The 10,000-nt window shown below is 45.6% G+C and overlaps 1 protein-coding gene across 3 annotated transcripts in view; it reads right to left on the reverse strand.

The window, feature by feature from the left end:
* camk2d2 (calcium/calmodulin-dependent protein kinase (CaM kinase) II delta 2) overlaps positions 1-10,000 on the reverse strand; it is a gene marked incomplete at both ends in the record, with an annotated part of 35,896 nt that overhangs the window by 16,695 nt on the left and 9,201 nt on the right. For all 3 annotated transcript variants that reach the window (XM_083693290.1, XM_083693292.1, XM_083693291.1), the window contains 2 exons: positions 2,798-2,852; positions 3,950-4,009. In XM_083693290.1, coding sequence (XP_083549416.1) covers positions 2,798-2,852; positions 3,950-4,009 — 115 coding nt within the window. The remainder of the gene's footprint in view (positions 1-2,797; positions 2,853-3,949; positions 4,010-10,000) is intronic.

Here is a 10,000-nt window from a genome sequence, read left to right on the forward strand (position 1 = left end):
ATCCAAACACACACCATCCTGGGTCAAACACACACCAACCCAAACACACACCATCCTGGGTCAAACACACACCAACCCAAACACACACCATCCTGGGTCAAACACACACCAACCCAAACACACACCATCCTGGGTCAAACACACACCAACCCAAACACACACCATCCTGGGTCAAACACACACCAACCCAAACACACACTATGCTGGGTCAAACACACACCAACCCAAACACACACCATCCTGGGTCAAACACACACCAACCCAAACACACACTATGCTGGGTCAAACACACACCAACCCAAACACACACTATGCTGGGTCAAACACACACCAATCCAAACACACACCATCCTGGGTCAAACACACACCAACCCAAACACACACTATGCTGGGTCAAACACACACCAACCCAAACACACACCATCCTGGGTCAAACACACACCAATCCAAACACACACCATCCTGGGTCAAACACACACCAACCCAAACACACACCATCCTGGGTCAAACACACACCAACCCAAACACACACCATCCTGGGTCAAACACACACCAACCCAAACACACACCATCCTGGGTCAAACACACACCAACCCAAACACACACCATCCTGGGTCAAACACACACCAACCCAAACACACACCATCCTGGGTCAAACACACACCAACCCAAACACACACCATCCTGGGTCAAACACACACTAACCCAAACACACACCATCCTGGGTCAAACACACACCAATCCAAACACACACCATCCTGGGTCAAACACACACCAACCCAAACACACACCATCCTGGGTCAAACACACACCAACCCAAACACACACCATCCTGGGTCAAACACACACCAACCCAAACACACACCATCCTGGGTCAAACACACACCAACCCAAACACACACCATCCTGGGTCAAACACACACCAACCCAAACACACACCATCCTGGGTCAAACACACACCAACCCAAACACACACCATCCTGGGTCAAACACACACCAACCCAAACACACACCATCCTGGGTCAAACACACACCAACCCAAACACACACCATCCTGGGTCAAACACACACCAACCCAAACACACACCATCCTGGGTCAAACACACACCAACCCAAACACACACCATCCTGGGTCAAACACACACCAACCCAAACACACACTATGCTGGGTCAAACACACACCAACCCAAACACACACCATCCTGGGTCAAACACACACCAACCCAAACACACACTATGCTGGGTCAAACACACACCAACCCAAACACACACTATGCTGGGTCAAACACACACCAATCCAAACACACACCATCCTGGGTCAAACACACACCAACCCAAACACACACTATGCTGGGTCAAACACACACCAACCCAAACACACACCATCCTGGGTCAAACACACACCAACCCAAACACACACTATGCTGGGTCAAACACACACCAACCCAAACACACACCATCCTGGGTCAAACACACACCAACCCAAACACACACCATGCTGGGTCAAACACACACCAACCCAAACACACACCATCCTGGGTCAAACACACACCAACCCAAACACACACTATGCTGGGTCAAACACACACCAACCCAAACACACACTATGCTGGGTCAAACACACACCAACCCAAACACACACCATCCTGGGTCAAACACACATCAACCCAAACACACACCATTCTGGGTCAAACACACACCAACCCAAACACACACTATGCTGGGTCAAACACACACCAACCCAAACACACACCATCCTGGGTCAAACACACACCAACCCAAACACACACCATCCTGGGTCAAACACACACCAACCCAAACACACACCATCCTGGGTCAAACACACACCAACCCAAACACACACTATGCTGGGTCAAACACACACCAACCCAAACACACACTATGCTGGGTCAAATGGGTCAGTCTGGTATTTGCGATGGCTTAGTTATGTATGTATGTATGTATGCCACATTATCCTTTTATTATTATTATTATTATTATTATTATTATTATTATTATTATTATTATTATTATTACAGTGCTGCTTGAAAGTTTGTGAACCCTACTGGGATGGTCATTATTTTTGTATAAAATCTTAAAATGAACTTCCATTAGCAGCGATAACTTGGAGTAAATGTCTTGTATCACCACTAATCACCCACTCCTCCTTACAGAACTCAGCCAACTGAGTGAGGTTTGAGGGGTGTCTGGCATGAACTGCCCGCTTCAGGTCCTGCCACAGCATCTCAATTGGATTTAGGTCAGAACTTTGACTTGGCCAATCCAAAACACAAATCTTCTTTCTTCTGAGCCATTCTTTGGTAGATTTGCTCTCTGATGTGCCTGATTTAACCAATGCAACTTGGGGTTCACTTATTTTTGCACCTGCACTAATTTCTTTATTATTTTGTTTTTTTACTACACACACAATTTCCTCTAAACCAACATATGGAATTGGTAAATATAAACCTGTTATGTCAGATAAAAAAGATAAAAAAATGGTAAAAAAACAAAAATAAATCTGTAATTGCACAAGGGGTTCACGTACTTTCAAGCAGCAGCACTGTATCATTGTTATTATCCTCTGACGGAGACTGTAGTGTACTGCGTATTGTGACACTCTTTCCGAGGTCATTGCTGTCACTGATAATGTGTTCTTCTCAGTTAACTTGGGAAAACAAGGACAAGTAAATGCTAGGAAAATACAGACAGGCAAACGTTAAGGGAAGAGAGAAAGAGGGGGAGAGTGGAAGAGAGAGAGAGAGAGAGAGAGAGGGATGAGGAGATGTATACTCACAGATCAAAGACCAGATAGTGGAAGCCCTCCTCTGATATGCTATCATGGAGCCGTACTATGGAGGAGGAGAAAATAGGAGAAAAGAGGATAAGAAAAATAAAGTCAAGTCAGTAAGCTTGCAGTAGTAGTAATAGTAGTAGTAGTAGTAGTAATAGTCGTAGTAATAGTAGTAGTAGTAGTAGTAGTAATAGTAGTCGTAGTCGTAGTAGTAGCAGCAGTAGTAGCAGTAGTAGTAGTAGTAGCAGTAGTAGTAGTAGTAGCAGTAGTAGTAGCAGTTGTAGTAGCAGTAGTAGTAACAAACTTAACATAGCTACTGTCCTTTCAAAGGGGTTGTATGTCTTGATGACAGCAATCATTTTATAGAAGAGAAAGTTGTGTTTTTTTAAATAGTGTATATAGCGTATTGCAACAAAACTGTTCATTTATGAATTCTGAATTTAGACAATGCAGCATCTTGATCTGAACATGTCCCTACATCCCTCTGGTAGTTAGAGATGGGGGGTAGAGGGAGTGAACGAGTGAGGAGGAAGTGGAAGGCTATAAAGACCATATTTAGATAGAAAGATAGAAAGGAAGGATAGAAAGGAAGGATAGAAAGGAAGGATAGTAAGGAAGGATAGAAAGGAAGGATAGAAAGGAAGGATAGAAAGTAAGAGAAGGAATGTGTGAACAAATGAGAAGGAAGACAGAGAGGCAGAGGCTCTAAGTGGAATAACGAGGGAGAAGGGGTGAGAAAGGGGTGAGAAAGAAAGAAAGAAAGAAAGAAAGAAAGAAAGAAAGAAAGAAAGAAAGAAATAGAGGGACAGATGAGAAGAGAGGTAAGAGAGTGGTCTCTTCTCTCCCTGATGACTCAGCTGAGAGATATATCATCATTAGACAACTCTCTGACACACACACACACACACACACACACACACACTACACACTACACACACACACACACACACACACACACACACACACACACACTACACACTACACACTACACACTACACACACACACACACACACTCGCCACGTCCACAAGATGAATAGCCAGAGCTAGAACCCCCTGGAGACCTGAGGAGCTTATCAGTGACCATGTTTGTGTGTGTGTGTGTGTGTGTGTGTGTGTGTGTGTGTCTATACATAGAGTGAGATCTTACAGCTTACCAATATTGGGGTGTTTCAGCAGACGGCAAATCCTCGCCTCCCTCTCAAGCTTCTGATGATCTGTAAACAGTAAGAAAGGGAGAGAGAGGGTGAGAGAGAGAGAGAGAGAGAGAGAGAGAGAGAGACATTAGAATTCAGTCATTCTGCTTTAGTATTCAGACTGCAATGTATATTCCAACCAGTAGAGTGCATAGTGCTTACGTGTGTGTGTGTGTGTGTGTGTGTGTGTGTGTGTGTGTGTGTGTGTGTGTGTGTGTGTGTGTGTGTGTGTGTGTGTGTGTGTGTGGATGCGTGGTTGTGTGTGGATGCGTGCATACGAGTGTGTGTGGCAGTGTGCGTATGTGTGTGTGTGTGTGTGTGTGTGTGTGTGTGTGTGCGTGTGTATGTGCATACGCGGGTATGTGCGTACGTACGTGTGTGTGTGTGTGTGTGTGTGTGTGTGTGATACGTGTGTGTGTGCATGTATGTGTGTGTGTGTGTGTGTGCATGTATGTGTGTGTGTGTGTGTGTGTGTGTGTGTGTGTGTGTGTGTGTGTGTGTGTGTGTGTGTGTGTGTGTGTGTGTGTGTGTGTGTGTGTGTGAAGTTGCTAGAGGAGGACAGCTGGCAGAGGTAACGGATGAAAACACTATAAATAAACCCCATGTCCCCCATTTCTGCAGAACTCTCCTCTTATCAGAAGGCCGAGTCTCTCTGTGTGACTCAAATACTTGACGGAAATAAACTGACCTGCTATTTGCTTCGTTATGAGCCACAAACTGCAGGCGAGATGGAACAACACAAAGAGAAGCCGGTGCGTTTATATGGGTTGGATGTAGTTGGAGCAGATTCATAAGTAGTAGAATGTTAAGTTAAAGAGGTTCAGCCAAAGATTATGTTTCACCTAAATATGAAAATAGGCTGAACCGTCCCCTTAACTCCAGACAGTGGTCTGGAGTTAAAGCCTCCTGTGGTCTGATGGCCGGGTCAAGGTGGTGAGCAGGGCTGGGGTCAATTTCACTTCAGCCCATTTACTCTAGGAAGTTAGCTGAAATTCCAATTCCAATTCAACATTTTCCTGATTGTAGTGCCCTAACCACTACAACACACACCAGGGGAGGCTGGTGGAGGTAGAAATCGGAGGACGGGCTGCATGGAATGGAATGAGGAACGGTATCAAACACATGTGTTTGATGCCGTTCCCCATTCCATTCCATGCTTTACAATGAGCCCGTCCTCTGATTTCAACCTCCACCAGCCTCCCCTGCCACACACCCCCTATCTCCTCCCACCAGATATGAACCACGCGTGGTCACTATTGGGATGAAGAGAATGAAAGAGGAATGTCCACTCAAACTGTTATGCTGCTCAAGTGATGAACTTAGAGATGCACCGATCCCATAGTGAGCATCGGTATGGGGCTGATATCGGCCAAAAATGCTGGATCGGGAATCGGAGATCGAGGAATGCTATTTACTGGTCCGATGCCATGACGCAAAACTGTCAACTGTAACAGCTTGCCAAACACATGCGTAGGGGACTGACGGCTCCACGGCGATGACAGTAACGACCATGTCTGCAGACTGGAACGACTCCACGCTTCAGACAGACACCAGTGCTTGTTGTAAAATTAGCGAGGCAGGTGTTTTGAGGCGTGGCAGTGGCATTTCACATCTAAAATAATAGGCTTTTATCGGATTGGTACTCGGTACTCAGCGATACTCAAGGTTCAGTACTCAGATTCGGTATCAGTAATGAAAAAGTTAAAACAGTGTTGTAATAAATAATAATCATAATAATCATAATCATAATAATCATACTTTATTGATCGCCGAGGATTTTTTTGCACCCCCCCCCCCCCCCCCCGAGACAGCACACACACACACACACACACAGTAGCACAGCACAACACAGCACACTCTTAGGGAGAACCGAGCTCTGGGCTCTATTGCCCCGACAGGCGCCCCTGGAGCAGTTAGGGGTGTGCAAGTTCGAGGTGTGCAACCCTACTGTAGATTGAATCAAAACAAGGTTTGATCTCCATGGTCTTTGTCAAGTAAACGTCAATATCACAATTAAGAGCACAAAATGACTCAATATAGACTACGGCCATCTAAGAATCCCATTTGATTCAGTGTATTCAAAAGTGGTTGAGGATCTTGCCATTCAAGTCAAAGGAGAACTGTGTCAACTGATTCAGAATCATTTGAGGCGACCCATTTCGGCTTCGCCTCAGGACAGAGAGAGAGAAGGAGGGAGCGAGGGAGGGAGAGAGAGAGTGGGAGGGAGAGAGCTGAGGGTTCTACTTTTTTCCACATAAAATAGGACGCCTATTTTTCACCCTCGTCCTCCTCTCTTTCCTCTGTTCTTGTTGACGCTGTGGAAACTCTGGGCTGAATTCAATCAAACCCGCAGTGCAGCATTTTCACAGTGGAAGGGGCTTTGAATTGCCAGGAAGAGTAGTGTGTGTGTGTGTGTGTGTGTGTGTGTGTGTGTGTGTGTGTGTGCATGTATGTGTGTTCGTGTGTGTTTGTGCCTGTGTCTGTGTGCCCTGCCCTGTGTCTATCCTACTGTTTCTGAAATAATTCAAGCGCTGTTGCTTTGTTCCTGGAAGGCTGGGATGGAAGGGACTCAGGAGAGAGAGAAAGAGAGAGAAAGAGAGAGAGAGAGAGAGAGAGAGATAAGACTCAGGAGAGTGTGAATACAGCTAAAATCAGCACAGTGTCACACCGGCAGCAGCAACAAGGGCAACACACCCATTACTTCAACATTAGCTGGCCCTACCAGCAAGGTCACCAGTCTCTCCATCTCTCTTTCACTCTCGCTCTCTCTCTCTCTCTCTCTCTCTCCTGCTTTCAGCATTTATCTCTCCATTTTCTCTCCCTATAGCTTTCTCTCCACCTTCCTCCCTCTCTCTCTATCTTTTCCTCTCATCCTCCCTCTCTTTTCCTCCACAGGTAGTCCACCTCCCAGCCAGCCGGACATCTGTTGTCTAGCAACTCCTACACCAATCAGAGCGTCGTTTGGGCCTCTCCTCTCCTCTCCTCTCCTCTGCAGTGAAACTAGCCGTGCATGCAAATGGCCGTCCCCGAGAGGAAGCACAACTACAGAAGTCTACCCAACTCCACTGTACACTTCCTTAAACACTCACAACTCTACAGACAGAACCTCTATTTCTCTCTCTCTCCCTCTCTCTCTCTCTCTCCCTCTCTCTCTCTCTCTCTCTCTCTCTCTCTCTCAGAGACAGGGAGACAGAGAGAGAGACAGGGAGACAGAGAGAGAGAGAGAGAGAGAGAGAGAGGCCGTTGATAGGCGAACACAACTCCAAACATTTTCAACCGTAGAGATACTCTAGCAGAGAAGAGATACAACGACACAACACTGCAGCGTTACTGCTACATTGAGCTGGACAGAGCCATGGGGGAAATGTCCTCGCAATGGTTGCTTGTTGTTATGCATGTTGTCTTTGCCTATGCTAGCTTGCCACACTGAAGAAAATGGAAGAAAGCCTGAACGAAAAACGGGATTCTGTTTTTTTTCTGAGCTCCGCCCAAGCAAGGCGTTGGTTTGTGATTGGTTTGGCATGTTGTGAGGCGTCACTCATTTCAAACAGTTTTCCACCCCTTTGTAGCTACTTTCTGCAAAGGATTTCCCCAGGCTTTCAAAACGAGGAAAGCCTGGCCCAATGAGGTTCCAGATACAGTACTATTGCAGATCACAGACACAGGGACAACTGATAACAACTGACCACTGACACACAACACATGTAGCACAGCACATTCCAGGGGAGGCTGGTGGAGGTAGAAATCAGAGGACGGGCTCATTGTAATGCATGGAACGGAATGAGGAATTTGATACCACGATTCCTCATTTTGTTCCATGCATGACAATGAGCCCGTCCTCCGATTTCTACCTCCACCAGCCTCCACTGGTACATACTATGGAACTCAAGACAGATATAAAGACAGGAGATAATATCACAACAAACTGAAGACCAGTGACCGTCCCACAAAATGTCAAACCAATAGAAAATACACCAAACTCAGAGATAGCTAAGATGTACCCTCAGGGAATATCTCATATATTCATTTAGAACATCTGTGTAGACAAAATGAACAAACCAATAGAACCCAGACAAGATCACAAGATATCACATCATTGAACATCTCACATATCCGGCAGATAAAAATAACAGAGAATCTGAGACTTCAGACCATGGTTACATATTATCATTAGCCCTAAAACCAACAGGAAAGATGGGAGAAAATCAATGGAGAGAGACTGTAATGTGCCCACACAAAAAATAAAAAATACCTGCTAAACATAGAAATATCAGATATTAAAGGAGCAATCTGTGCATTCACTTCTGGTAGGGAAGAAAAAAAAGTATTGACCCAGCAGGGCAGCAGAGGGAGGATATCTGAGTGAGTGTGTGCTAACTGTTCCCTACCGTTTCCACTAGCATTGCTAAAAATTCGAACTGGGAGATTCTGTCCAATACATTGTTAAATACCTACGCAAACGCAAACTAACCCTAACCCTAACCCTAACCCTAAACTGTGTGGATGAACCAAGAACTATGTGAGTCACAAATAAAGTACAACTTTACACAGAGTGACCAATCCCTTTAAAAATCATTCCATCCCGCAACCGCTATGGACAAAGAAGTTACAGATTGCAGCTTTAACAACCTGAAAATGGGCAGTTGCTGCTGACATTCAAATCTGCCTCTCTGCAAAGCGTCTCAGCAGGCTGACGACAATGGACCATGACTGGCTGATGAGAGTGTATCTGCCTGTCTTTCCCTTCTTTGTGGGACTGAGCCCTAAAGCACTCCAGACTCCGGAGAGGGAGGGCGTTTCTGCTTACTCCACGCGTTTCAGGCTGAGTTGGCTAACAGCAGCATTTCTATGTACACTGTGTGGCCAGCTTTAATGTCCAGACACGTGGAAATATGCCAGCCATGCATTATCACACAGTCTGTCTGTCTGTCACCTGTCTGTCTGTCTGTCTGTCTGTCTGTCTGTCTGTCTGTCACCTGTCTGTCACCTGTCTGTCTGTCTGTCTGTCTGTCTGTCTGTCACCTGTCTGTTACCTGTCTGTCACCTGTCTGTCTGTCTGTCTGTCTGTCTGTCTGTCTGTCTGTCTAGCACCTGGTCTGTCTGGCACCTGGTTTGTTTGTCTGCCTGCCTGCCTGTTAGCCTGATAGCTCAGCTGGCTCATAGGGCACAGGGAACAGTGGGAGGTTTTATGTGAAAGCAATTGATTTAACCATTATTTATCCAGGCGGGTCAGATAGGAACAGATTCTTATTTAAAATGACAGCCTGGCCATTGAAGACCATTGGCCACATTTCCTCCTTGTGCTACAGAGACAATCATCGAGACGAGACGGAATTATCTCTGTGACTAAAATGGAAGCGTTTTTGCTTGGTCCAATCAAAAGCATGAATGACATTAGCAGAATTGTAAGACTTTCTCATTGTAATGTTGCAATGCTGATAATGGTGGAAAATGAATACCATGCCCAGGTCATTTGCAAGTCACAACCTCCCCATCTCTGCCCGTGAAACTTTCTGCAGTCTAGCCAAATCCAATCATTGATGCAAATAGGCACGCACTCGCTCCCGGCAGACAAAGGGGACATTTCACTTATCGTGTCAATTCAAACAAGAAAGAATGTTTCGACGGGAGAAGAAAGCTTTTGCACGCACAAACTGATGGGGAAAAATTACCTCAAGACAGTCAGTGAATATTTGCGTTTGAGAGGGTCGGTTGGTTTGAGCAATGCGCTGCGCAGATCACTGATCTACAACTCACCTTCGGTAAAGACATAACCACCGATTGTGTGATAAATATCAGAGAACTGGTGCAGTGCCTTGCTGAGGCTGATCCTCTCAAACACAGAGCTTGTTTGGCATTGGTTAGGCCTACTGCCCTTTATGTGTCCTGTCCAGGGGTGTGATTTTTAATCTGCTGCAGTCATTACTCTGCTAATTTGGCTGTTTGGAAGAGAATCACATCATAGGATGTTATGCATTTTGACTAAAATGACAAAAGTACAACTTTTGTAGG

The sequence above is a fragment of the Argentina silus genome (assembly GCF_951799395.1).
Source record: "Argentina silus genome assembly, chromosome: 21".
Lineage (NCBI taxonomy): Eukaryota > Metazoa > Chordata > Actinopteri > Argentiniformes > Argentinidae > Argentina > Argentina silus.